This window comes from Lonchura striata, chromosome 14 (genome assembly GCF_046129695.1).
Source record: "Lonchura striata isolate bLonStr1 chromosome 14, bLonStr1.mat, whole genome shotgun sequence".
In the NCBI taxonomy this organism is placed as follows: domain Eukaryota; kingdom Metazoa; phylum Chordata; class Aves; order Passeriformes; family Estrildidae; genus Lonchura; species Lonchura striata.
Window position 1 is genome coordinate 15,404,100 of NC_134616.1, and position 27,308 is coordinate 15,431,407.

Sequence of the window (27,308 nt, forward strand, 5' to 3'; positions counted from 1 at the left end):
CCCTTCCGCCCGCCCCGCCGGAGGAGCCGCCGGAGGGGCCGCGGGCGGCGGGCCCGGGACGGGCCGGGCCGGAGAGAGCGGCCGAGGTACGGGAACGGGGCCGGGGCAGAGCCGGGGGAGCTCGGGGGGCGGCAGCAGCGCGTCCTCTTCCTCTCCGGTGTGTGCGGCTGCCCCGGGCCTGGTGCGGAGGGCCGCGGCCGCCGCAGCGGAGCTCTGCGGAAGGCGGTGCGGGGAGCTCGGGGCAGGGACGGGTCCGGGGCTGCGGGTCCCGTGTCGGGCAGGGACGTGCCCGTGCCTGGCAGGAGTCCGGGAGTCCCCACTGCCGGAGGCAGGGCTGGCAGCTGCTGGGGTTCTGGGCAGGAATTGTCCCCTGGCAGGGTGGGCAGGCCCTGGCACAGGTGCCCAGAGCAGCTGTGGCTGCCCCTGGATCCCTGGCAGTGCCCAAGGCCAGGCTGGACACTGGGGCTGGGAGCAGCCCGGGACAGTGGGAGGTGTCCCTGCCATGGCAGGGGTGGGAGATGGGCTTGGAGGTCCCTCCCATCCCAAGCCCTTCTGTGACTTCCCTGTGTGAAGTGCCAGCAGTCCCCCTGCTCCAGGTGCAGGCTGGCCCTGCCCCACAGTTCAGCCTGGGGAGGGCCATGTGTCCTGGCTGGGCTTCCTTGCCTGAAACCCTCTTTGTCATCCATCAGCTCCAGGAGCTGTTAGAGTGGTGGCAGGAACAGGTCCTTGGTAGAAGGTACTGACACAGCTTGTTGGATGGATAAATGACCCTCTGGAATGGTTGCTGACCTCTCTGGGGGGAATGCTGCTGCTGGGGCAGCACAGGGATGGGATTCCCTCCTGTCTGTCCCTGCTGCAATACACAGGGTGGAACTGGTGTCCCTCTGGGTCTGTTTGGGTGCTCAAGGAAAACTCCCCTCTGAAGAAACCTCCAGGAATTTAGAGGGTGAGAAACAGAGCAGCTGGAATTTGGGAATCCTGTGGCACTCTGTGTTCCCAGCCTCTGGGTGCTGTGCGCTTTGGCTTGTCCAGGCTTTAAAGCCTTCCTTAATCTTGGATCTTGTTCCTCAGGTTTTTGCAGTCTGAATGAAATTAATGCTTCAACTCTTTACATGTGTTCAGAACAGGTGTTTGTGGAATGCACACTTTTCCAGGTGTTGGTGGTTCTGTTCCAGGCTCAGGGGTCCATAGGAAAGGACTGGGAGCACCTGGGAGGCTGTGGAGACATGGCTGGCAGACACTACAGCTCTTGTGACTCCCTTTTTTCCCCACAAGGCCTCAAAAACAGGATTGCTTTTGTTTTCACAGGCTTCATGGGTGGTGCTTGTGCAGAATAGAGAATTGTTTTTAATTCTTTGGGATGCAGCAGCCAAATCATCTTCTGGCTGTGCTGAGGTGCCCCCTTGGGAATGGTCCCCACCCTGTGCATGGGGCAGGGAATGGGGTGGGGGGTGTGACCTCACACTTGGCTGCACCAAAATATCTTTTGAGATTTGGATTTGTGCTCCTGTACTTTGCATCTACCTTCCCAAAATCTCAGATGATTTCTTTCTCTCTGTCACAGTCTCTCATTTTCTTCTTCCCTCCTTGTTGTGCAAATAAAGGAGGGCAAGTCGGCCCCCAGGTTTCTCACCTGGAGCATGTTCACACAGAGTTCATCCAGGCAGTATCCCTTGGGTGTTCTGGGAGTTGGGCAGGATGTCTGCAGCCCCAGGCTGCCCAGACTGGTGAGGGCTGGCACTGACTGACCATGCCATGGTCTGGTCAGGGACTCATCCAGCAGGTTTGTCCAGCAGCTTGGATTCGGGTGTGAGTGCAGAGGTGACAGGATGGGTGGGAATGGTTCTGTGCATCAGGCCTTTAATTGTTTCCTCTGGGTTAACAACCCCCTCCTGGTGCTGCAGCACAGCCTCACAGCAGGTGTTTGTGAGGGACTGGGAGCTCTGGTTTTGTAGGTCATGGAATGCTTTGGGTTGGAAGGGACCTTAAAGTCTGTCCAGTCCCATCCCCTGCCAGGGACAGGGACTCCAGGCTGCTCCAAGCCTCAGTGTCCAGCCTGGCCTTGGACACTTCCAGGGATCCAGGGGCAGCCACAGCTTCTCTGGGCACCCTGTGCCAGAGCCTGCCCACCCTCCCAGGGAAGAATTTCTCCCCAGTATCCCACATAACCCTGCCCTCTCTTAATTTAAGCCACTATTCCTTGCTCTCTGTGGATGAATACATGTTTTAGTTGGAACAGGGATGCTCTAGTTGTCCCTGGAGTTTGAGGAGAGGAGCAAGCCTAGCTGAGCACTTTGGTCTGACAGAGCAACTGGTGGCATTTTGGGATGGGATATTTCCATCATACCCCTGGATTTTCTTCTTAATAGTCCCTTTTCCTCTTCATGGCTTTTCCTCCAGAATACTTGGACCCAAGATGTCCCAGTTTGTGCTGTTGCTGGGTGGAAGGTGAGGTTGGAATGTGTGTCATGCTTTGGGAGGAGGTTGGAACCATCCCTGGAAATTCAATGAGCCTGGAGAGTGACTCCAGTGCTGTGCTGGCCCTGTGCTGTTGTGCCAGCCTGTTCTGCCTCAGTGCAGTGGGGTTCAGAGCTGCTGGGCTGTGATCCAGCACTTCCAAAGTGCTGCTTTTATTCCTTCCTTCTTCAGGAACTTCTGTTCATTTCTTAACCATTGTCAAGGAAGGAGAGTTTATAGTTCAGGTCAAGGAGGTGCATGTGAGTGGAATGAGATCCTGTGGTTTGATAAAAATGTCTAAAATCATCTCCATGTTGTGTGCTGAGCAGCTGGGATGGATTTTGTGGAGAGGGAGGGCTTGGAAAGGTACCTGGTGTGCTCAGCACTCACCGTGTGATTCCCACTGCAGTTGGCAGCAGCTCTGGGTCATCCCCAGAGGCTCAGCAGCAGCCCCAGCCTGGGCTCTGCCTCTCTTCCCCTTTCCCTCACCTCAGGGAGGCTTTCCCAGCCTGTTCTCTCCTAGGATTTTGTGCAAGTTGGGTGTTTTGTGTTCTCTGTGCCCCTGAAAATCCCCTGTTAAACGTGTTGTAGCCCATTTTCGGTATTGTGGGGGTTTTCTCATCAGGGCTTAGAATGAGTCTGGGGCTGGTTCCATGTGGTGGTGTTTGGATTTTGGGGTGTGCTGAGAAGTGTCTCCTAAAAAGAACAAAGGGGAAGGTGTTCTGCTGGAAGAGATCCAGCTGGGTGTTCACAAAGCATGGAATGACAGATTTCTGGCTGGAACTTGATGCAAGTATGACTCTAAAATCGACTATAAAATATAATTGAAAGTATCTGTTGAAGTCTTGCTTTTGTAGCCATGGTAGTCATTAAAGCAATTAAAGGAGAAAGAAAAATGTGAAAAGAGGTGGTGTTGGAGGCGAGATGGTATTTTATCAGTGGTTATTTGTTTTTTTTTCTGTCTGGCACAGTTTTGGTAATCAGCTTTCTCTGTTAGATCTGTAACAGCAGATCCTTTTTCCTTTTGAATTCCAGGAGATTAACTAAACATAGCAGATATGGGAAGAATGGGATAAGTGTAAGGCATATGATCCAAAGGTGTGGATCCTCTGTGGTGGTGAGCAGACAGTGACTCCAGCAGAGACATTTACAACCTGGAAAGTGGAAATGAGCTTACCAAATACTACAGAACAAATCCACAAACCAGAAACGTACTTATTTGGGAAGTAGAAAATTCTCTTATTTGTTGCACAGAGAACCTGTGGCTGCCGCATCCCTGGAAGTGTCCAAGGCCAGGTTGGACAGAGCTTGGAGCAACCTGGGATAGTGGAAGGTGGAGATGAATTTTCAGGTCACCTCCCACCCCAATCATTCTGGAATTCCTGGTTCGAGGTATTAACATCTCATTTGCACCCAGGCCGTTTTCCAGTTGTTTTTGTGGCAGATGTGCTGGGCCTGTTTTCACACTTTGCTGTGAAATGGGATGAATGTCTGGGGCTGCACCCTCGGGGCCCTGTCCCAGGTGCTCCATGATGAAAACCAGCCCTGTTTATTGGGGTGTTCACCCCTGGGTCTGTGTGGGTCACACTGGGGGCCTTTCACGGATGCTCCATGATGAAAACCAGCCCTCTTTGTTGGGACTGTTCCCCTCTGGGGCTGTGTGGGTCACACTGGGGGCCTGTCCCAGGTGCTCCATGATGAAAACCAGCCCTCTTTGTTGGGACTGTTCCCCCCTGGGGCTGTGTGGGTCACACTGGTGCCCCAGGGCTGGGGAGCGGGTGCCAGCTGGCTGGGCTGGCAGTGTGCAGGGTGTGCTGAGCCAGGGTGCCCACGGACCTGCCAGGCATCACTTACCAACCACACAGGTATGCTGGGCAAGCAGTGATCCTCCCACACGAAGCTGTGACACTGTCCTGGATTCCCAAAGAGGCTAGGAATGGCAGAGAAGCTGTTATTGTGTTTGAGTATGGAAGCTGCTATAAACAACTGCGTTTAGTCTGGAAAATACAGTTTAGAGTCCAGTGGCAACCTCCCCTCAACTGGTCACAAGCTGCCTGTAAATTTGGTCTTGGTAATTTTCATGTTGGGCTGCTTTTAGTCAAAACGTTAAGCAAAAAGGAAAAGAAGGTGGCAGTAGTTGTGAGGAAACTCCTGGGAAGAGGTGGCTGAGCTGAGATTGTGGCTTTTTAAGCGAGAGCTAAAATGGTAATGATGGAAAGTTTAGGAGGAAAAAAGGTTTTGTGGTGAAACTAATGGATAGGGCAGGTAACTGTGAATAAATAATTGAGATGTGTTCCTGATTCAGAGTTGTGGTGTACCAGTGCTCCCAGCTCAGCTGGACTTGTGTTAAATAGCATTTATTTTGGCTTTTGGAGGACTGGTGCAGGTTCTGAACAGGGCTGGCAGTGCTTTGGGCACATCTGTGCACTCACCTCGGTCTGTACCTGCTGCTGGAGCAGCTGCTGGGGTGATTTTGGGATGGTTGTGTTGCTGTTTGCCTCCATTTGAGTATTGCAGTGTCCTGGGCTGAGGGGCAGAAGCTCTGTGGAATGGTGGATTGCTCCAGAGGAGGTCCTGGTGTGGATGGAAGGATGAGGGCTCTGTGTGTCTGTACACCCCGGGATGGCAGCAGATATCACAACACCCTGTGAACCTGAGTGCCTGGAAAACCCAAACTGCCACAGGGTTCATGTGCTGCTCTCTGCCATGACTGGTGATGTAAGATAGGCCCCTTACCTTGCTGGGGGGATGTCAGAGCAGAGCCTGCAATATCGGCTCCAGGGTCCACGAGGGTATGCTTCAGAGAACAGAAAAAGAGCCCCAAACAAGCCTTAAAACAATGCAAGTCTTTGTGTTCAGCCTGTGTTGGTAGAATTCCCAGTTTCTCTCAAACCCATTGTTCGGGCTGGCGTGGCTGGACAGCCCTGGCCCAACACAGGCAGCATTCCCAGGATGTGTTTGCCTGTGCTGGAGCAGCTGCCGAGGGCGAGAGGCTGCCTGGAGAGGTCAGCCTTGTGCCAGGGCCAGCTCTGTGTCCTGGCCCAGGAGGGACAGCTTCTCCAGGATCCTGCTCCTGCACTGGTGGGAGGCTGGGAGAGCACTGTCCTCTGTGGCCACCCTGGGGATGGAGCTGTCCTAGAATCCTGGAGTGGTTTGGGCTGGAAGAGTCCTTGAAGACCATCCATTGCCATGGGCAGGGACACATTCCACTATCCCAGGTTGCTCCAAGCCCTGTTCAACCTGGCCTTGAATGTTCCAGGGATGGGGCAGCCACAGCTTCTCTGGGCAGCCTGTGCCAGGGCCTCCCCACTGTACAGGGAGGAATTCCTTCCCAATATCCCATCTAACCCTGTCCTCTGCAGGGGTGAAGCCATTCCCCCTTGTCCTGTCACTCAGGCCCTTGGAAATTTGGTGTAGTTTCCTCTCTACTGAAGCTGGGGCTGGTTGTGGTCACTTCAGACAGCACAGGGAATTGGAAGAGAGAATGGCTTGAAAAAATAGCCTTGTCTTGGAAACTGCCTGTGGCAAATCATCAGCTCTTTTGTCACAGCATGGTGACACAGGGCTGGCCTCTCCCCGAGGTATTGATTTGGCAGCACAGCTGTGCACGAGTTCAGCTCCTTCTGCAGAGGGTTCCATGTCTTGAGGGCTGGAACACAACAAAATCCAAACCAGCTCTCTCAGTTCACACAGGTGGAGTTTCACCCTCATGGAGTCCCTTTGTTCAGGATGGGAAATGTGGGGATTTTTTAGTGTTGGTGGGAGCTTGTAGAGTGATGATGTTGCCCAGAGAGGCTGTGGACTCCCTGTCCGTGGAAGTACCCAAGGCCAGGTTGGATGGAGCTTGGAGCAACCTGGAATAGTGGAAGGTGTCCCTGCCCATGGCAGAGGTGGGATGAGCTTTAAGGTTCCTTCCAGCCCAAGCCATTCCAGGACTACGTAAGCCTGGCACTGCTGGCTCCCAGCCAGGCACCACGAGTGTTGACCCAACAGCCAAATGCTAATTTTTTTTCTCCTTTCTTTTTTAAATTCAGTTAAAGTTGGCTTATTCTGCAGTTTTTTCCTAGTCTGTATGCCAGTGGTCTGATACTTGTGGGAAGGGATGTGGCTGAGAACCACGTGGGGCTGGAGAGGAAGGAGAGCCCTGAGTTGTCAAAGCTCAGCTTAGATTTGCTGATCTTTAAAGAAGCCCCAGTCTTGTGATCCAGGTTTTTGGTTTCCCAGTGGAAATGGCCACTAGGTGGTAAGCTGGCTCCTTCCCACTGCAGGAGTGGCTCCTGAGGTGGCTGGTTGGGATTGCTGCCTGCTCCTGGCGGGGTGCTCCTGGTGTGATGTCCGTGTGGTGCTGCTGCAGCTGGGGTCGAGCCTCTCCTCTGACAGGGAGTTAAAAATGTTGTGGGAGCTTTTTCCATACTGTGACAGGGAAACCCTCGAGCCTGTGTGCTGGAAGGGCTGCTCTGAGCATGGTGGTGCCACGGTGGTGCTGGGATGGGTGGTACAGCAAGACTGAGGGAGCCCATCTGGGTGACACAGAGCCTGGAAGCAGGAGAAAACCTCGGGATGCTTGGGTTTTGGATTGGAAATGGCAGAGAGGCTCCAGCTTCCTGCTGCCAGCGCTGTCACTGAGTCACTTCCAGGCGGTGGCCTGGGGACCCTGCTGGGTTCTGCTTTGCTGCTTCCCTTTCTCTGACTGCCATGGGGAGCACCAGGACGGAGTAGAAAGGCAGAGGAGGTGGATGGGAGCAGCTGGAGGAGGATGGGGTCACACGGACGTTGGGGACACCAGCAGTCCTGGGGTATGTACAAGTGCTCTGGGGGTTCTGGCAGTGCCAGGGCCTGTGCAAAGAGGCAGCTGTTGCCTGATGGAGAATTTGGGTAAATGAACAACCAGATAAGCATGAAAACGGTCTGTTTCTTATTTACTTGTGCCTGGGAAAGCAACTGTAGCGGGAGTGTTTTGGTAAGAAAAAGTGTCTTAAACCTCTTGTCTCGATGTGACAGGAGAAGTGAGCGTGGAGTTATCCTCCTGTGTGTCCTTCTTGTGCTGCCAAGTGTTCCCTGGGCTCTGCTGTGGCTGGAAGGTGCCGTGTTTGCTGCTGTGCTTTTGGGTTTTAAAGCTGTCAATGAGAACCAGCTCAGGGAGGGATTGAGGGGAGCAGGAGGTGCTGTTGCTCTGCCTGTGCTGCAGGAAGTGCTGCTTTCTGAGCAAAGCAGAGAGCTTTAGGTGGAATACTGGGGAGAAATTCCTCCCTGTGAGGGGGGGCAGGCCCTGGCACAGGGTGCCCAGAGCAGTTGTGGCTGCCCCTGGATACCTGGAAGTGTCCCAGGCCAGGCTGGACATGGGGCTTGGAGCAGCCTGGGACAGTGGAAGTGTCCCTGCCCATGGCCAGGGGTAGAACGGGGTGGACTTCAAGACCCCTCCTACCCCAGCCATTCTGGGATTGTACAAACACAGAGATATTTTAGCCCCATTTCCCACATATTTACACTCACTGAGTCTTGCTGGAAAATCCCTGTAAAACCATGTTATGCTGCAAATGAGCCCTGAGACACACTAGCACAGTTCCCTTAATTCGCTGCCAGGCTGTCTGGGCCATCCCTGCCTCCCAGGCTGGGAGCTGGATCTTCTGTGCTCCTTGGAAGCAGTTTACTGGAAGAGCATCACAGCACTTCAATGCCATTGAATTATTTTCATTGTTAGTGGCAAATAACTTTGAATTCCTGGGTTTCTGCTGCCCCCCGGCTCTCTGGGCCACACTGTCTGTGTGCTCTCAGGGTGTGCAGCTGCTCGTGTGCCTTCCCAAGGACCCAGCTCCCCTTGTCTCCCTCCTTTCCAGGATCTTCTGTGGCAGCTTAGTGAGAAAACACGGCGTAAAAGGTAAGGAACGTGATGTTCCACAGTGTAGGGCTCAGCAGAGAGCACCCTGTGCAGTGCCAAGGCTTTTTGTGTGTGCTGTGATGGCTCCTTCTGTGTAATAGGAAGTGTTTTCTGCAGTGTGTAACTCAGCCTGTTGGGAAGTGCTGGCTGGCGTTTTCCCTTCCTGGAATAGCTCTGAGCTATGTAGTTGGTTTCTCTCTTAATTCTCTGGAAGAAAATCAGTGTTTGCAAAAGCAAAGTGTGCATGGCCAGCAGTGAGTCCAGGTAGGCAACGTGGCCTGGATCAAGAACAGTGTGGCCAGCGGGACCAGGGCAGCCTCAGGCTGTGCCAGGGGAAGTTCAGATTGGACATCAGGAGGAATTTCTTCACAGGAAAGCTTGGTGGCATTGGAAGGGGCTGCCCAAGGAGGTTTGGGGTTCCCATCCCTGGAGGTGTCCAAGGAAGGCCTGGAGATGGCACTCAGTGCTCTGGGATGGAGACAGATGGGAATTTGGTGCTGTTTGGACTTGATGGTCTTGGAGGTCCTTTCCAACTGAAATAATTCTGTGGTTCTGTCTTCTCATGGAGATGCAAAGATTCCTATTTCCATGTGGCAAGAGCTGTTTTCGAGGCTCATATATGACTTTTCCCCTCTATTTAGTTTGTTATTATGTTTTCAGAGCTTGTGCTTTTGTAGTTCCTCTGCTGTCCTGGAAAAGAGGAGGAGAGACAATTGCCATGGTGTGGCATGGGCAGCTCCTCAAGATTGGTGGGGTCAAAAAAAAAATACATTGCAAACCTGTTGAGAGCATGTGTGGAGATTATTTGATAAATACATCAGAGTGGCACTTGCCCTGGCTAACACTGGAATTCCAGCCTGAACTTCAGGTCACATCACTGCATCCAGCCTTCCCATAGGAAGAGCAGTGCAGCCTCTGGGTCTCCAGGATCAAGTGTCAGTCCAGTTGGGTTAGAAAATGAGTTTTCCTGTTTGTGCTCTAAAAAGCTTCCCTTTGCTTGCAGGTTTGGAAGCTCTGGCCATGGATCAGAAGGGCTATCGTCGGGGGAGCTTCCAGAGTGCCACCAGCGATGAGGATATGCTGGAAATAGCTGGAGCATCCATGGATTTCTCCATGGCAGATGATGACCCACCACTTGACAGGGAGATGGGAGGTAACACCCACGTGTTCTCCCCTTTCTGCTTTTGCTGATGGCTTTGGATAGGATTTAATGGGAATATTTGCTGTGTGGGTCCCGCTGGCCTCTGCCCAGGATGGATCTGGTGTTTCCTGGCACCAGGGTGAAGAGTTTGCAGGATTCCATGTTGGATTGTGTCCCTCTCTGTGTGGCTCCTGGGCTGTGACATGGAGCATGTCCTCCAGCTTCAGGAGAGTCCTTCCTGGAGTTGTTCAAAGTAGCTGTTATGGAGAAGAGTTGGCAGTGGCAGGAGGGAGGGATGTGGGTGCCATGAAATTGCAGCACTGAGGGTTGTGATATGAGCACAGACTGTCCCCTCCCTTCCTTTCTTGCTAATCTGTAGTTTTGGGGGTTTTCTGTCATGGAGAGAATCATTCTGTGTGGCAGCAGAGAGGATTTGGTGCTTCCCCTGCCACCCCTTGTCTGGCCAGAGGGTCTGCTTCTTCTCCTGGAGTCTGAACAGTGAAATTAATGGAGAAGGGATGAATCCATATGGATATGCTGAACTCTAAGGAGTGCTTCCCCTGGATGGGGCTCTCTCTGTTGACAAGGTGCTCAGATCCTCAGGGGAGGGTGACACTGAAGTAAAAGAGGAAATTTTAACGGGGGAAGAGCTTCTTGCCCAAATGCCAGTTTCAGTTCTCTCTGTGAACTTCCCCTGCTGACTTCAGATGTTTGCTGGCAGATGTTGGGGTGCCAGTGTGAAACCTGAAGATGTGGGGGCCCAGCTAGGAGGTGGTGGCCGAGGTTTTCTCCTCTATTCAGAGGAAGACTCAGAAGTGTTTCAGTGGTAGAAGGTCTCCTTTTCTCTGTAGCATTTTAAAAGGTTTATTCTCCTTTTAAGGCAAGAATTGAGGCAGGTAGTGACAGGGATTGGTTTGAACTGAGAGAGGAAACACTGAGGTTAGATTTAAGAAGAAATTATTCCCTGGATGGGTGGGCAGGCCCTGGCACAGGTACCCAGAGAAGCTGTGGCTGCCCCTGGATCCCTGGCAGTGCCCAAGGCCAGGCTGGACACTGGGACTTGGAGCAGCCTGGGATAGTGGAAGGTGTCTGCCCCTGGCAGGGGTGGGATGAGATGAGCTTTAAGTCCCTTCCAACTCAAACCTGTCTGCAACTCCATGATCAGAGGTCTGAGTGCCCAGTTTACCCTGAATAATTCCCTGGTGCTTATAATCACAAACAGGATTTAACAGCGAGTTATTCTCCATCTTAAATTAAAAATGAAATTATAATTGAAGTGGGAGCCTTGATCTGGCTCATCTTCCCTGCTTTCTTCACCCGCCTTCCTCCTTGACCTCACAGAGAACCCCAGAGCTTTTATCAGGGAGACCAAAGTCAATGTGGGGAGAGTGCAGAGTTTCAGCCTCCCAGACAATGCTCGAATGACAAGTTATCACCAGCAAACTGGAGCCCGAGGAACTTAATCACCAGCCCCTTTGAGCTCTGTGTGCATTGAATAAAGGTGAGATAAAGGCTGCTCATGTGTTGGGAGAGCCTTTGAAGTCTGACTGTGCCCAGAGGACAAAAGGAAAATCCAGTGCTTGCCTGCTGGAAAAACAGTGAGCAAAGAGCATTCCTGGGAGTTATTAAGTAAGGAAAAAGTCTGCTGGGTGGGAAAAGAAAGGGGTTTGTCTGTCAGTACATCAGTGACTGACCCACCACTGTTGATAAATGTGCTTTCCTGTGCTACATCGTGACTTGGGGCAGAGCTTTGGGAATGGGCTGCAGAGCAGGGAGTGTCCCAGGCTGGGCTGCCAGGAGCGTCCCATGTAGGAGATGGTGAGCAGAGTGCTGGGTGTCCCTCCATGGTTAAGGGTCGGGTTTGGTGGATCTTTGGGGCTGGGCTGTCAGATGAAGAGAACTGGCACCTGGGTCAGGGTAATCGCAGGAACAAATCCAGCCTGGGGCAGGATGGATGGAGAGCAGCTCTGAGGAGAAGGGCTTGGGGCTGTTGGTGGATCAGAAGCTCAGCTTGCCCTGGCCATGATGCTGGAAACCCCCTGGGCTGATGGCCCAGCATGGGCAGCGGGGAAGGGGGGGATTCTGCCCTGCTCAGGTGAGACCTCACCTGCAGAGCTGCCCCAGCCCTGGGGCCCAGCAGAGGAAGGAGCTGGAGCCACGGAGTGGGTCCAGGGTGTCCCCTGGTGAGGTGCAGGGCTGGCTCTGGTGACAGTGTCCCAATGGCAGTGGCAGGGGCTGGCCCTGGTGACAGTGTCCCCCTGGCAGGTTTAGGGCTGGCTCTGGTAATGGTGTCCCCTGGTGGGGTGCAGGGCTGGCTCTGGTGACAGTGTTCCCCTGATGGGTTGCAGGGGCTGGCTCTGGTGACGGTGTCCCTGGCAGGGGCTGGCTGTGGTGACAGTGTCCCTGGTAGTGGCAGGGGCTGGCTCTGGTGACAGCGTCCCTGGCAGGGGCTGGCTCTGGTGACGGTGCCGGTGACGCCAGGGGCGGGGAGGGCTCAGCAGCGCTGCGGGATCGCCCGGAGGAGGAGGAGGAGGAGGAGGAGGATGCACCAGGTCCCGCTGTGAGCCCCGGGAATGTCCCCACGGCACGGCCAGACCCCCGGGGCTGCTCCTGCGGGATGGGGAGCGGCTGAGCCGGGGTGAGGAGACCCTTCCAGGGAGGAAAAGGAGATGTGAGCCACGGGGAATGTGTCTCGGTGTCCGTGCACGCTGTGGGGCAGCAGAGCCAGGATGAGGGTGGTGGATCCAGCAGGGTGGGCTGTGGGATTTCTGCTGTGTAATGGTTGTTTGTTCACTGTCCCTGTGAACCCCCTGCATTTCTGGGATTTGCTGGAGCAGGGAAGCAGCCACAGAGCTGTCCAGGTGCCGTGGCTGTCCCCTTGCCACTGGCAGGACAGTCAGCAAACGCTGTGGTTTTTTGTAGGGTGGCACATGGCACAGCCTGGAACTTCACCAAGTGCAGCCTGGTTTTCCTAAGCCTGGCAGGGTCTGAAGTGGAGCGTTAATTAACCCCTTCCGGGGAGTGATCAGAACACTGAGAAATCTGTTTGAAATGAGCTGTAACAGGGTCACTTTTCACTCACTGTCTCTGATTTGGAAATCTGGATGTTATAAGCAGGGAGATCTGTGCAATCATCTTGGAAGTGTTTTGGCAGGGCATCACGGAACTCATTTTCCTCCTTTATTCCTATCTGGGAATCCTAGGAGCCTTGATTTGCAGCAAGCTGAGGCAGGAAACATGATCTTTATAAATATTTATGGCTGTCAGCCATTTCATAGTTCTAGATTACCCCTGAAAAAAAATATAAAGATGTTTTCTCATTATCATCTGTCAAATAAACAATTGTGTGTAGCTGGAGACCTCGAGATTCTCCTTTGGGAATAGAAATCGTGGTGGTGTAGGAGGGCAGGCTGGGCTGAGCAGGGATCCTGGAGAGCAGGATCAGGCTCCCACCTGCACCTGCCTGGTCTGGAGTGGGATCAGCCCATCCCATCTGCCCGTGGGCTCACTGGGGCTGTGGATGGGCTCACAGGGGCTGTGCCTGAGGGATCCTGCAGGTGCCATCAGGGTCTTACTGGGGGTACCAGGACTTGCAGCCCCTCTGTCATTGCAGCTCTGTGCTTGCATTGTGCCTCAGGGTCTGGTTCCTGGTGCTCCAGGGCAACCTTTGAGCTGGGAGAGTGTTCCCAGGACAGCTCAAAGTCCCCTGTTATTCCAGGAGAGTGAGCATGGAATGTGCCTGATCTCATCTTCTTGCAGAAAAAATTGCAGAAAATACTTCTCAGGGTGTTCTATCAGCTTAGTTAACTCTCCTTCATTAACACTTTTCTTTAGGACAGCTCTATCTTTTATCTTTAGGAAAGATTTGGTGCCTAGGCAAAAAAAAAAAAAAAAAAAAAGGGAATAACCAGAGAGAGTCTGCTGTCTGCAGCACAGAGTCAGAGATGATTGGGGTGCTTCTGGAAGAGGTGGTCATTCCTGTGGGAGCAAACCCAGCTCCTGCTGTGGGCTGCAGGTGGGATTTGTTTGGGTGGCCAGGACGAGGCCTCTGTTTGTTCCCTGGATACCTGTGCCAGGTAGCTCTCATGTCCTTGGAGCAGCACCAGCCAGGTGCCAGGAGGAGTTCCAGGCACTTCAGTGTTCCATGTTCTCCCCTTGCTCATGTTGCTGTCAGGATGGTTTATTCCAGGAGGTTCTGATCCATCAGATTTAGAGAGCAGCATCTAAGATTTCCTGCAGGGATATTTCCTTGGGGAAATCTCTGGAAGCCTTAATACTAATTTTGCATTTCCAAGCTTCTGGTCTCAAAAATGCTGTTAGAACCAGGGATTCCTCACGGAAAATGTGCCTCATTTTCCTTGCAGTGCAGTTGGGTCTCACAGCCTGTGCACTCAGCATTTGGAAGAGCTCTGCAGAACTCCACCTTTTTTTTATTTGTTTCAGGTGAAGTGAAGGAGCTGTTTTAAGTGGGTTATTTTGTGGTGGTTGTCAGTTCTGTACATGACTCATCTTGTTTTCCTGCAGCTGTGGCAATCTGGGAGATGGGTTTGAGAAGACTTCACAGCTCTTTTCCCTTCCTGCTTCAGGTGATGGGGCAGAGGGCAGCTCTTTAAATTCCTTATTTTTCCCATTTAGAGACACCTTTGCCCCCATGATATCTGCAAGCTAAATATGCTCAAGTATCAACCATTATCCTTCTGTCTGGGAGTTTTAACCCTCCTCTTCCCCCCACCTTCCAGTTTTGGCTGGGTTTTAATTTTTGCTCTTCTGTTTTTCTCTCTGAATGACTGCAAACGCTCAGTGTCTTCCAGAACCAGAATTTTGGGAATGTACACCCAAGCTAAGCATTTTTTCCATGGGCTGGAGCAGGTTAAACTGGAGGCCCAGTGGTTTGGCTGAGTTCTCACCTGAGGGAGGCTGCAAGTCCCAGTTTGGTGTTTTGCCAAGCCCCCATTTGGTACCACTTTCTGATTTCCAGGCCCCATTGGCTGCTTTGCTTTCCCTGTATCCCTGCTCCCATCTATGCTTTCCTGTCCATCCTGCTCTCATCCTTGCCAGATCCACCTGGGATACCCTTCAGCTCTGTTGGAAATCTTATATATTCCTTTTCTGCTCTCCATCTCCCATCTCCTTGCCTCACATAGCAAAATATCCTCGTGGCGAGTTCTGGATTTGGGGAAAAGGCACCATCTAGATGCTGGTGGTGATCTACTTTGCTCTGAACAGTCATTTCCAGGAGCAACCCCATCTCCAGGTGATCTGCTGAAGCTGGGGAGGGTGTGCCTGGCACAGATCACCTGGGAACATCACCTCAGTAGCTCTTTATTTCCATTGAAATCTTTGGTTTTCCTCCTATACGAGTTTTGGTTTTTTTATAAAAAGAGGAAAAACTAAGAAATGCTCAATTTTCCCCCTTCCTCCCCCACCAGGTTTCTCCTCATATAATGGAGGAGGGATGAACGGCACGAGCACCATGATGGATTTCCTGGAGGAGCCTCTTCCTGGTGTGGGCACCTACGAAGATTTTAACACCATAGACTGGGTGCGAGAGAAGTCCAGAGATCGAGACAGGCACAGGGAGGTAAAAATTCCTCCTCCTCCTCGCTGGCTCTGAGTGCAGGAGAATGAATGTGTGACTCTTGCTGGGGTAGGGAGGCTCTTCTTGGAGACCCCTGGGATGGAGGGATTGCCCTTAGGATGGGGGCTGGGAGTTCAGTTTGAGGAAAAACAGCACTAAATCCAACATGTTGTAGTTTTTTGGTTGCTGCTTCTCTCCTGAAGGCTTTGATTTATTCCAAATGGGAGCTTGGAGAACAGAACCAGCCTGGTTTTCTGCTCTCACATTTGCACTGGGGAATGGTGCTCTTTCTATTGGAATTTTTTTGTTTGAGGAGACAGAGTTCAATTCTTCCAGAATTCCTTCCCAGGACTTCAGCACTCTGCAATTAAATGAATCTGTTCAGAATGCAAGGGGGGTTTTAGCTAAACACCCATGTCCCCAGCCTGCTCCTGCCTTGCTGCATCACAGGGAATAACAGTGGTGAGCTGGAATGTTTCCCTTGGGAGAGGCAGCTGGGCACACAATGGCTGTTCTGTCATCCTTTGTCTGCCTGTCAGGAGCAGTGAGACTGACAGGCCTCAGCCATCCTGGGCTTCTAGGACAGGGCTGAGCCCCACTTCCCAGTGCCACCAGTGCCCACTTCCCAGCTGGACCATTCCTCTCTGCTGGCATTAAATCTGCGACCCCAATCTCTGTCCATATCGTTCAGACTCTGGCACAGGTGCCCACAGAAGCTGTGGCTGCCCCATCCTTGCAAGTGTTCCAGGCCAGGTTGGATGGAGCTTGGGATAGTGGAAGGTGTCCCTGCCCACGACAGGGGGTGGTACTGAGTGATCTTTAAGGTCCCTTCCCACCCAATCCATGCTGTGATTCCATGATCCTTGATCCATTCCCCTGCCCACACCCTGAGCTGCAGCAGCCGTAGGAGCAGCCACTGTCAGGTGCTTTTTCTCTCCCTCCTCAAAGCACAGTCACGGTGTCACCAAGTAGTTTTAGAGCATTTACACCACAGTGGATCAGAGTCCTCACAGGTTTTTGTTTCTTTCTGCAAACCCTTTCCCAGATCACCAACAGAAGCAAAGAGTCCACCTGGGCCCTGCTGCACAGCGTGAGCGACGCCTTCTCTGGCTGGCTGTTGATGCTCCTTATTGGATTGTTGGCAGGTGAGGGCAAACCTCCAGGTAAAACTAATTCCTGCACTGCAGCATCAGGCTCCATTCCTCCCCAAGGCCTGCCTGATCCTTGGAGCAGTAGGATTTTGGAGTGAGGACTTGTGCTGACTTCTGCTGCTGCCTTGTATATTCACAGGGAATTATTTTTAAGTGCTTTCAGCCTATGTTTGTGCAACCAAAATACAGAACTGAGGCTGAGAGATGTCCTGGATGCTGCTCTGGGTCTGCTGCTGGCATAGAACTCTGAAATGAATAAAAAACATTCATTAAAGCAGAGCTGATTGAAACACTGGAAATGTTTGTGCTGAATGCTCCTCATGGGTACTGAAGGGATTAATGCCAAGGGTTGCCAGCAAGAATTTCTTATTTTTTGAGGTTTTTCCATCTATACTTAGATATAAAAAGGGAGAGGTATTGCTTGGAAATCAGGTGTCTTTCAGAATTCAGCTGGCTGAGACCTTTTATATTACTTAGAAGCAAACTTTGGCCCCAGGGCAGCAGAAATAAATCACTTGGATACAAATCTTCCCGATAGGAAGCAGTAAGCATCTGTCACGAGGGATGGAGTGAAATCTTGTGTTAATGTTTACCCAGGAAGGCTGCTGGCCAGTTGGTCATTAACTGGGGGATTTGCTGCATGTTTATTGCAGCCTCTGGAGCTTGTGCTGCCACTTGCTTCTGTGGATCAGAGGTCCCTGGCCTCTGCCTTGATGTGGGGGTTTTGGGATTGGAGGAGTTATTAACAAAAGTGACTTGAAGATTCCCCTTAAAATCTGACTTCCCTTCTGTGCTGGCTCTGCTTGCCTTGTTTTACTTGGCACAGTTGTAACTTTCCCCTCCTTTATTTTTCTTTTTTTAAATTAGGGTTGGAAATGTTTTCTCTAAATTCAGAGTTATTCCTGTCAAAGTGTTACTGTTGGTGGTGCAGCTCCTGGATCTTGGTGACACATTTTGTCTGAGTCCCCCAGGAATGTGGGACATCCCTCTCTGCCCTGCCACTGCTGCTGTGCTGTATTTAACAAACAGTGACTGAGAAGAATTAATTGCTGGTGATGCAGGGGGGGGGTTTGGACACAGTCAACCTTTGAAACATCATCAGCCACGCTCTGTTTCCCGACTTGCTCTTTTCAATATATTGAAATTATTTAAAACTAGGCAAATCCTCTCATTTAGTTCTCCATAGAATAAAAGTGAGTTGTAGGCAGAAATACCACACTGCTCTATGTGTTGGGAGGTGAGTCCAAAACTGGTGGGGCAGACTGTGACCTTCAGGTGTTTTAGTCTGCTCATTAAATGATTTTGGTTTTTTTTCCTTTTAAACCAGGTTCCTTGGCAGGTCTGATTGACATCTCTGCCCACTGGATGACAGATCTGAAGGAAGGAGTGTGTTTGGCAGGGTTCTGGTTCAACCATGAGCACTGCTGCTGGAAATCCAACACCACCTTCACCGACAGGGACAAGTGTCCTGAGTGGAAAAGCTGGTCCCAGCTGATCCTGGGCCATGGAGAGGTGATGGGCACCTGGAACTGCTTTTACTGCTGAATTCCCTGTTTGCCCAGCCTGTAGCATCCGTGGGGTGATGTGGATGCCAGGATTCCAAGCTCTGGGTGGTTCAGTGGTTCATTGTTGGGGCCCTAAAGGGGTGTCAATAAACAGCTTATGTGGGTGCTGTCCTTGGAGGGGATGTGGAAGGCAAAACACTGCCACATGTACAGGTGCAGTGTGCCACTGGTGTGTCCAGGATGTGCTGTTGGAGGGTATTTTGCCTGTTCTGGGGAATGTCATGATTGCTAACCCAGCAAATGGAACTCGGCCTTGAAATATCAGACTTAGGGCAGGTCTCTCCATTTTTAGCTGATAACTCTGTGGTGTCCTGCTGATTCCCTGTGCTCACTTCAGTGCCCAGGTCTGATGTGGTTGCAGTTGAAACCAGTTGAAACCATCTGATTTTGGCAATTTCCTCTGTGTTTCAGGGGGCCTTTGCATATATCCTCAACTACTTAATGTACGTTATCTGGGCCTTGATGTTCTCCCTCCTTGCTGTGCTCCTGGTGAAGGGCTTTGCTCCCTATGCCTGTGGCTCAGGGATCCCAGAGGTGAGTGAGAACAAGAGTGGGTTGTTCTTCAGGTGGCATAGGGATCCACCACCCAAAATTTACACATGTTATGGAATAAGATATTCCACTTTAGATGATGGCTTCATATGTAGGTGTTTTTCCAAGCTGTTTGAAACGTGTCTAATACTAAAGTCTCCATGCAGTCCCTTGGAAAATGAGATGTTTTCTTGTTGCTGCAGGAGGTACTGCTTAGGTGTTCCTCCAGCAGGGATAGTGGCCCTCAGGGAAGGACTCAGATGGCTGCTCTTGCCTTTGTGTGGAGAGATATTCTTATGGACTCTCACTTTTGATAGCTCAGGGGCACTCTTGAAAGCTGTAGGAAAGGGCAGGATTGGGAACATTCAGTAAATCAGGAGCTCTGACCAGGGCTTGAATGAAAGCCTGTAGAGCTTTGTGTGCTTGACTTCCAGATCAAAACTATCTTAAGTGGTTTCATCATTAGAGGCTACCTGGGCAAGTGGACGCTGGTCATCAAAACCATCACCCTGGTGCTGGCCGTGTCCTCGGGGCTGAGCCTGGGCAAGGAGGGGCCCCTGGTCCACGTGGCCTGCTGCTGTGGGAACATCCTGTGCCACCTCTTCACCAAGTACCGCAAGAACGAGGCCAAGCGCAGGGAGGTGCGTGGGGACACCAGCCTGGGGAGGTCAGGTGGGCTTGGGGCTCTGGGGCTGAAGGTAAATGGTTCTGTTTTGGGGTAAATGGTCCTGTTATGCTGACTGATTTTTTTGGAGCTCCTTCTTGTGGAATTTGCTCACTCCACACCTTTTCCCTGCTGTCTTAAAGTAGGTCTGACCTAGCTGACTGTGCTGTAGATAAATATTGTGCAAATTTAAGTGAAGACAAACCAAAAAAGGTGGGTGGTTAGGAGGGCTGAGAAGTCTGAGTGCCTCTGTCTGTCCCTCAGGTGCTGTCAGCAGCTGCTGCCGCCGGTGTGTCTGTGGCTTTTGGAGCTCCCATTGGAGGAGTGCTCTTCAGCTTGGAGGAGGTAACCTCGGAATGCTGTGGGTTAGAAACACAGCCCATGGAGAAATTCCTCCTGATGTAAAACCTGACCCTCCCCTGGCACAGCTTGAGGCCATTTTCCCTTGTCCACTCTCCTGACAGCTATGTCCCAGGGTACCTGGGTGTTGCAGCAGACCTCTCGTTAGGGGGTAGAAATGAGCCAAGACACAGGCTCTCATTTAACAGCATGAAAAGGGTCCCAGTTTATTCTTCTTTACAGCTTAGCCATCCTGACTCTGGCTACAGCAAACTTCTGCCGTTGGCTTCTCTGACAGACTGATTGCTGGCTATTTCCTGCTGGAATATGACTGCAAGTATTTCCTTGCTGCCTCTGACCACAGGCTTTTACCTAGCTCCACTATGACTGCAGGCTCTAAGTCTGTCAGACCCAGACTGATCTCACAGCAGATCTTTTGCAGCAGCAACTCTCTTCCTTGTTTTATTCTTCCTCAGGGCTCCTCTATCTCCTCAAGGACTTCTTCCTGTAGCTCCTCTTCCTCCAGGCTCTCCCTGACTGCCCAACCCACCCCTTTTATCATACTTATCCTAATTAGTCGCAGCTTCAACCCATTAAGGGCAAGGCTGTTCTTCTTCTTTGGTAATTAGTACAACTGTGGTTTATCAGGGGTGAGGTCACTTGTGATCCCTTCTTCATTTACACATGGGAACAAACTTCTCTGGTTTATCAATCCTCTTCTTCCCAGGGACCACCTAATCCTTAATCTGTTGATCTGGATGTGAAAGGACCATTGCTGTTTAGCTCAGGGGAGTACCAGGATGGATTTCAGAGGAGGCTGGAATGGATTTCAGAGGAAGGCAGGGATGGACTTGCTCAGCTGAGCACTAGTTGGTGGCAATGATGGCAGGCACAGCTGTTTGGTACTTTGGACCTTGTAGAGCCACAGAATTCTCTCAATTCAGCTCATGGCTGATGTGTAACAGGTTTTATTACCCAAGTGAGTTGCTCCAGGGATTACAGAGGACACATGCACGTGCTGCAGGCCAGGACGCATCCCACTCACTGAAGTCCTCATTGAACTGGAGCTCCAGAGCAAGCCTGGGGTGCTTGGCTGGAGAGCAGGGAATGAGCCAGTGCTCATGGATCTCTGTCCTGGCTTTATTCCCTGCAGTGGGGTCGTGCTAAGTGTTCAAAGTGACCAAATGTACTTTGTTCTCCTCTTCAGGTGAGTTACTACTTCCCCCTGAAGACCCTCTGGCGCTCCTTCTTCGCTGCGCTGGTCGCTGCCTTCACCCTGCGCTCCATCAACCCCTTTGGCAACAGCCGCCTCGTGCTCTTCTACGTGGAGTTCCACATGCCATGGCATCTGCTGGAGCTGGTGCCCTTCATCCTGCTGGGAATATTTGGTGGGCTCTGGGGAGCTTTCTTCATCCGCAGCAACATTGCCTGGTGCAGGCGGCGCAAGACGACGCATCTGGGCAAGTACCCGGTTCTGGAGGTGTTCGTGGTGACGGCCATCACGGCCATCCTGGCCTTCCCCAACGAGTACACCAGGATGAGCACCAGCGAGCTGATCTCGGAGCTCTTCAACGACTGTGGGATTTTGGACTCGTCCAAGCTCTGCGAGTATGTGAACGATTTCAACAGCACCAAGGGGGACGATCTGCCCGACCGCGCCGCCGGCCCCGGCGTGTACACGGCCATGTGGCAGCTGGCACTGGCCCTCATCATGAAGGTCTTCATCACCATCTTCACCTTTGGCATGAAGGTGAGGGTTGCCTGTAAAGGAGCTCATGTCCTTCCCATGCTCTTCAGGACCCTTAAAGTTTTATTTCCTCCCTAACCAGACGTGTGTCCCCCAAGCTCTGTCAGAAAGGGACAGACTGCAGTTGTTTGTCCTGCTGCTTGGATCTGAGGGCAGTAGAAACCTTCCAGCCTGACTGTGGGCACCAAATGCAGTCACAAAACTGGTGCCTCAGGGCTCCACCTCCTATTTTCCAGATACAGAATGCTCCTAAATTGTCCTGCCTCAAGCTTTTTTGACAAATATGCTATTTAGATGAAAGAGCTAATTGCAAAGCAATCAGTGTTTTAATTTGTTAATGCATAATTGGAGCCGTTCTCGCTCAGAGGGTTTGGAAGGTGTTTGGTGCAGCCTCTGGAGCTGCAGGTGTAGTTGCCAGGTGTGAGCTTTCCTGCAGTGGATGGAGCTGATGGACAGTTTTTATGTCCCTGCTCATTGCAGGGGGGTTGGACTAGATGACTTTTCAAACGTTCCTTCCATCTCAGCTCCATCAAAGCCTCTGCCTCACTCTGGTTTGAGGTTCCACTACTCCTCTGTGCAGTCCCTGGGCTCTGCTGCTCACTGCCCCGTGTTCCCACAGGTGCCCTCGGGGCTCTTCATCCCCAGCATGGCCGTGGGGGCCATCGCGGGCCGGCTGCTGGGGGTGGCCGTGGAGCAGCTGGCCTTCTACCACCATGACTGGCCCATCTTCAGCGGCTGGTGCAGCCAGGGGGCCGACTGCATCACCCCTGGCCTCTATGCCATGGTGGGCGCCGCTGCCTGTCTGGGTAAGCTGGGGCTGGGCCTTGGTTGGCCACGTCAAGAGGTGGTCTGGTGGGTGAATGGCTGGACTCCCTGATCTTAGAGGTTACCCCTGCCTTAATCATGGAACCACAGAATGGTTTGGGCTGGGAGGGACCTTAAAGACGATCTCATTCCACCTGTAGTGATTCTGTGGCTGAAGAGCTGTGGTTGTGGCCGACCATCAGAGCTGGTGTCACCTCAGGAACCCCAGGAAATGCTGTAACAGAATGTGCCATGTGTTCCTCACCCTGCTGGTGTTCTTTTGCCATCTCCAGCCAGTGCTGGGCACGGCAGCTGCAGGGGGGAGCTCCTGAGTGGGAGCCAGAATAGTTGAGGCTGCCCAGGGACTTGAGTTTTCCTGTGGGGTTTTAATTCATTTTACTTCCTGTTCTGGCCTTAAATCTTGTGATGCAATTCTGCTTTTAAGTGCTCTGTTTTTTGGTAACACTTCTTCCTCTTGGCCGAGTTGGAGAGACTGGGTGCATGTGACTGAACTTCACTTTCACAATTCCCAGTGCCCTCATCCATGGAATAGTACAGGAGTCCTAATGGACTATTTTATGGGGAGAAACTCTCCTCTAAAAACATGCCAACAAACCCCATCTTTGGCCTTTTTAGAGGGGATACACCTTTTTTGAGCAACCCAGTCTGGTGGGAGGTGTCCTTGCCTGTGACAGGGGTTGGAATGAGATAGACTTCAAGCTTCCTTCAAACCCAGACCCTTCTGGAATTGTTTGCATGTAATTGGTGGAAGATAAATACACTTTGACTTCATTAATGGTTCTATTTGCTGCTGGGCAGCACTGAATGGTCTGTGCCCCTTTGGGGAAAGGATATTGGAACAAACCTCCTGTAAAATATCTGGGAGTAGTTTTAGGACTTGAATCTCAAAAGCATAATTAAAACATGCAAGACAAAACCCTGCAGAGACCCTGAGCTCCGTGCCAGGGCCTGCTGCTGCGGCAGGGCCAGAGTTTTGGTGCTGTTCTGATTGCGTTTGGTGCTGCCGAACGGGGCAGTCCAGCTGTGCTGGCACCACCCTGCTCTCGAGGTGGGGACTGGTGTGCCACTGTGCCAGGGTGACCCGAGCCGTGCTGTGTTGGCAGGGGGGGTGACCCGGATGACCGTGTCGCTGGTGGTCATCATGTTCGAGCTCACCGGGGGGCTGGAGTACATCGTGCCCCTGATGGCAGCAGCCATGACCAGCAAGTGGGTGGCCGACGCCATCGGCCGGGAGGGGATTTACGACGCCCACATCCGCCTGAACGGGTACCCCTTCCTGGAGGCCAAGGAGGAGTTCTCGCACAAGACACGGGCCATGGACGTGATGCGGCCGCGCAAGAACGACCCTCCCCTGACGGTCATCACGCAGGACTCCATGAGCGTGGAGGATGTGGAGACCATCGTCAGCAGCACCACCTACAGCGGCTACCCCGTGGTGGTGTCCCGCACGTCCCAGCGCCTGGTGGGGTTTGTCCTCAGGAGAGACCTCATCATTTCCATTGGTAAGGGGTGGCACTGCCCGGGTGAAGGTGCTGGCATTAATGCCAGCTGTCACTGACCTGGGCAGGTCACACACTCCTGGTGCTGGTGGCTGGGCCAGCTGGTGATCCCTGAGCAGTGTGGGTGGGCTCTGCTTACCTTGGATGTGAAGGACCGGGTGGCTTGTTACAGGATCATTTAGGTTGGAAATGCCCTCCAGGATCACTGAGTCCAACTTGTGTCCGATCCCCACCTTGTCACTAGCCCAGAGCACTGAGTGCCACATCCAGGCCTTCCCTGGACACCTCCTGGGATAGGGACTCAAGCTCCCTGGACAGCCTCTTCCAATGTTAGCAAGCTTTCTTGTGAAAAAATTCCTGCTGATGTCCAACCTGAACCTCCCCTGGCACAGCCTGAGACTGTCCTCTTGTCCTGTCACTGCTTGTCTGGGACAGTATGGAATAAAATACAGGAACCAGGACATCAGGATATTTTGTGCATTGCCTGCCTTCTGTGGCACACATGAATTTCTTCACTTAGGTTCCTTGGAATCTCCAGGGATTCATTAAGAATGGTCCTGTCCCCAAGCTGTGCACAGTGAGGCACAGGATGGGATTTGGGTTTTCATGATCACATATCCCAAATATTCTGAAGTATTCTGAACATCCAGCCTGGTGTTTGGGCTGCCAGACCTGGCCCTTCCCAGGAAGCCTTGGAATGCTGATACCAGATTGTAGTGTGGCAGGTACCCACAGTACCTCTGTGAAGGTCTGAGGGATGGCCAGTACTTGACTTGTTTTCCATTCCTCACCCTGATGATGTCCATGGAGCCTGTGCCAGTCCTTGAATGCTTAAAAATAGTCCTTCAGCTGCTCTGCATGGGACCCAAATCAGTGAGTCATAAAAGTACAACGCATTTTATTTACCTCGTCTAAAAACTGGAAAGTTAAAAGGTCTCCAGAACTTGTATTTGCCTGACCAGAGAACAGTGAGATGCAACAATCAGTTTGGCTTTGGGCAAAACTGATGTGCTGGTCCTGGAGTGGAACTTGGGAGATCTTGGAGGTTTTCCCAGGTAACGAGTGGCAGGACAAGACCTGAAGTTGTACCCAGGTGAGGTTTAGGGTGGATATTGGGGAAATTTTTTTTCATGGAAAGGGTTGTCCAGTCCTGGCAGAGACTGTCCTGAAGTCACCATCCCTGGAAGTGTTCAAAAAAAAGTGTGGATGTGGCACTTTAGGACATGGGTTCGTGGTGACCATGGTGGTGGTGCCGGTCAGCAGTTGGACTGGATGGTCTTAAGGATCTTATCCAACCTTAATGATTCCATGATTCCCTTAGAAGAAAGGCTGGAAATCCATCATACCCTTCTTGGGTGGGAACAGCTCTGACAAAGGGAAGAAAAGGACTTCTAAGGCCATTAAATGTGAGCTGAGGAATGGGAACACTCCTCTGTTTGGAAAAGAGTGCTGATACTGATTCAGATACTTCTCTTTGCAGAAAACGCCCGGAAGAAGCAGGATGGGATCGTGAGCACCTCAGTTATTTGTTTCACTGACTACTGTCCCCCCCTGCCTCCGAGCTCCCCGTCTGTGCTGAAGCTCAGGAGCATCCTGGACCTCAGTCCCTTCACGGTGACAGACGAGACGCCCATGGAGATCGTGGTGGACATTTTCCGCAAGCTGGGACTGCGCCAGTGCCTGGTCACTCACAATGGGTAGGAGCCCTGGGGCCTGGGGTCAGAACTGCTCTGCTCCCAGGGCAGAGGGGACTGGAATCCAGCTGGGGCTGGATACTGGAGCAGTTCTTGCCTGGCAAAGGCACCTGTGAAAGCCCAGCTCCAAGCCCTGTCCAACCTGGCCTGGGACACTGCCAGGGATGGGGCAGTCACAGCTGCTCTGAGAGCCTGTGTCAGTGCTTTACCACCCTCAGAGGGTGCAGTACTTTCTGTGGGGTGTCACTTGGAATCCCAAAAGGCTCTTCAGCAGCTGCAAGGGGCTCAAGCAGCCCTGCTGGGGTCCCTTCTGATGGTGTTGGCGCATTAAAAGCGTTTTTTCATTTTCCAGGAAGCTGCTGGGGATCATTACCAAAAAGGATGTACTAAAGCACATTGCACAGATGGCCAACCAGGACCCTGATTCCATCCTCTTCAACTAGAGGCAGACTGTAGGGATTGTGTGTCCCACATACCTGGAACATTCTAGCCCATCCTGGGTAGACTTTCCTATTTTTATTGATACCATGGAACTGTTTCCAGCATTTTCCTCCATGGAGCTGAAGAAGATAGTTTTTTTCTACCAGATAATGAATTGCACTACGGAATCTGTGGAACATGATCTTCTTTTTAGAAGAAAAAAAGAGACTTTATTTACATTGCTTTTGTGAAGTTGCATTGGAAAGATTCCATGAAGGAGTAAAAGCAAAATGTTAGAGAATTGTATTTCCTCCTCTTCTTTTGTTGGAACTGCTGTTACGAACATGGGGAGGAAAAGCCAAGGTATTTGTGCACTTCCAGAGGTGTGGAAGGAGCAGGATGGTTTTGCACACAGCATTCAGGTGGTGGCAGAGGGACAGGGCTGAGCTCAGGGTCCCAGTTGTCCACTTGGGAAAAATCACAACCTTGGGAAGCAAAAATAGGGGATAGAAAAAAAAATTTGTCTGGCTGAGGCTTTTTGGCTGAAAGAAGGAAAAAAAATCCCCAGCAAACCACACATGTCCAGTCGTCCCCTCCCGCCCCAATCAGATCTCCTTAAAATTTGGCGCAGTTTCTAATGGGGAAGATGTTGGTTTTGATTAATTAGTGAATGTATTAATTACTCTGCCACTTCCTTGTCAGGAGAACCCCAAGGAGGAGGTAGGAAGAGTTCACAGGTGTCTTCCCATCCTGCTCCTTTTCTCTGATCTGTTCCCAAGGATTCCTCCTCCTTGATTTCCCCAGGGCATGTCACTAAAATGCCAGAGGCTGAATCCTAAATTCCTGCCCTTCCCCAAACCCCGGTGGTGTTGGACATGGCACAGGTGGCCTCCTCCTCATCCTGTCCCACTGGAGAGCCCAATGCCTGGGACACAGATGCTCCCTCCTGTCCCTGCATCCCAGCTGGAGGATTCCCAGCAGGGAATTCCCAGGTCTCCTTTAGCCAACAACTATGCAAGAAACCCCTTCCACCACAGCCCCCTGTGCTCCTCAGTCCCTGTCCAGTGCTGACCTAATGATTTTCCTGTTAATAAAACTGTGCCCATTTAATGGAATCTGGGAGGCTTCTGGATTTGGGAGACTGATCTCTTCATCCTGGCCTCAGTTTCATGTCTGTGGGGAGTGGGGACTTCTGGCTTGACTTGGCTGCGTCCCTCTCAAAATCTCTCCGATACAAACAAATTCCTTGTCTTTCCAAGGAGCAGAAGCCAGATTCTTGATCTTCCAAAGCCATCCAGCAGCCAGTCTCTGCTCTGCTGCTTCCACCTGATGTCTCAATCCTTGTACAGCTCAAAGCTGCTTCACCCTGAGATGTCACTGATGGATCCAGTTCTTTCTGCTTGGAAAATAAATGCCTGGAGTGGTCTGTGGTGGTTTTGTGCAGCAGGAGATGGTTGGAATTCTTCATGTTTTACCTCAGCCCGTGCCAGCAGCAGCTTTGCCTTTAAATGCCCTTTTTTGTTCTGTTTGGAGGGCAGGTGGATGCTCCTGGGAGCTGGGGCTGTGTTCAGGGAAGAAGTTGCCTTCTCCCAATCTCCTGGGAGCTCCTTTTCTGGGAATGCCTGTCCTGTATGCTTCTCTTCCTGTGATACCTGGGATACCAGGAACACAAAGCTTTTCAATTTTCTGCTCACCTTACCATCCTCAGGAGGGTCCCAGCTTGGGAAATGTGATCCTGCTTCAATTAGATCTATGATCCATGAGAGGATTCCTCTCCTTGTGGGAAGGCTGCAGCAGCCCAGTGCAAAGGTAAGGTGCC

The 27,308-nt window shown here is 51.9% G+C and overlaps 1 protein-coding gene across 2 annotated transcripts; it reads left to right on the forward strand.

Annotated features, from left to right (window-relative positions):
• Positions 1-25,790, forward strand: LOC110477961 (H(+)/Cl(-) exchange transporter 5). 2 transcript variants are annotated; one of them, XM_021544226.2, is made up of 13 exons: positions 1-86; positions 9,339-9,488; positions 14,906-15,057; positions 16,100-16,199; positions 17,533-17,717; positions 18,182-18,304; positions 18,736-18,942; positions 19,230-19,310; positions 20,512-21,054; positions 21,671-21,857; positions 22,980-23,378; positions 24,856-25,072; positions 25,422-25,790. In XM_021544226.2, the coding sequence occupies exons 2-13, from the start codon at positions 9,356-9,358 to the stop codon at positions 25,510-25,512; spliced, it is 2,418 nt and encodes an 805-aa protein (XP_021399901.1). In that variant the 5' UTR covers positions 1-86; positions 9,339-9,355; the 3' UTR covers positions 25,513-25,790. The 2 variants fall into 2 exon arrangements, with proteins under 2 accessions (XP_021399901.1, XP_021399903.1); XM_021544228.2 differs by lacking the exons at positions 1-86; positions 9,339-9,488 and adding an exon at positions 12,008-12,114.
• The last annotated feature ends 1,518 nt before the right edge of the window (positions 25,791-27,308 follow it).

Bases quoted from the DNA above. Each gene is read 5' to 3' on its own strand.
- LOC110477961 (XM_021544226.2), top strand. From the start codon at position 9,356: ATGGATCAGAAGGGCTATCGTCGGGGGAGCTTCCAGAGTGCCACCAGC. The intron at 9,489-14,905 runs GTAACACCCACG...CTCCCCCACCAG, and splicing joins ACTTGACAGGGAGATGGGAG to GTTTCTCCTCATATAATGGA. The intron at 21,858-22,979 runs GTAAGCTGGGGC...CTGTGTTGGCAG, and splicing joins GGGCGCCGCTGCCTGTCTGG to GGGGGGTGACCCGGATGACC.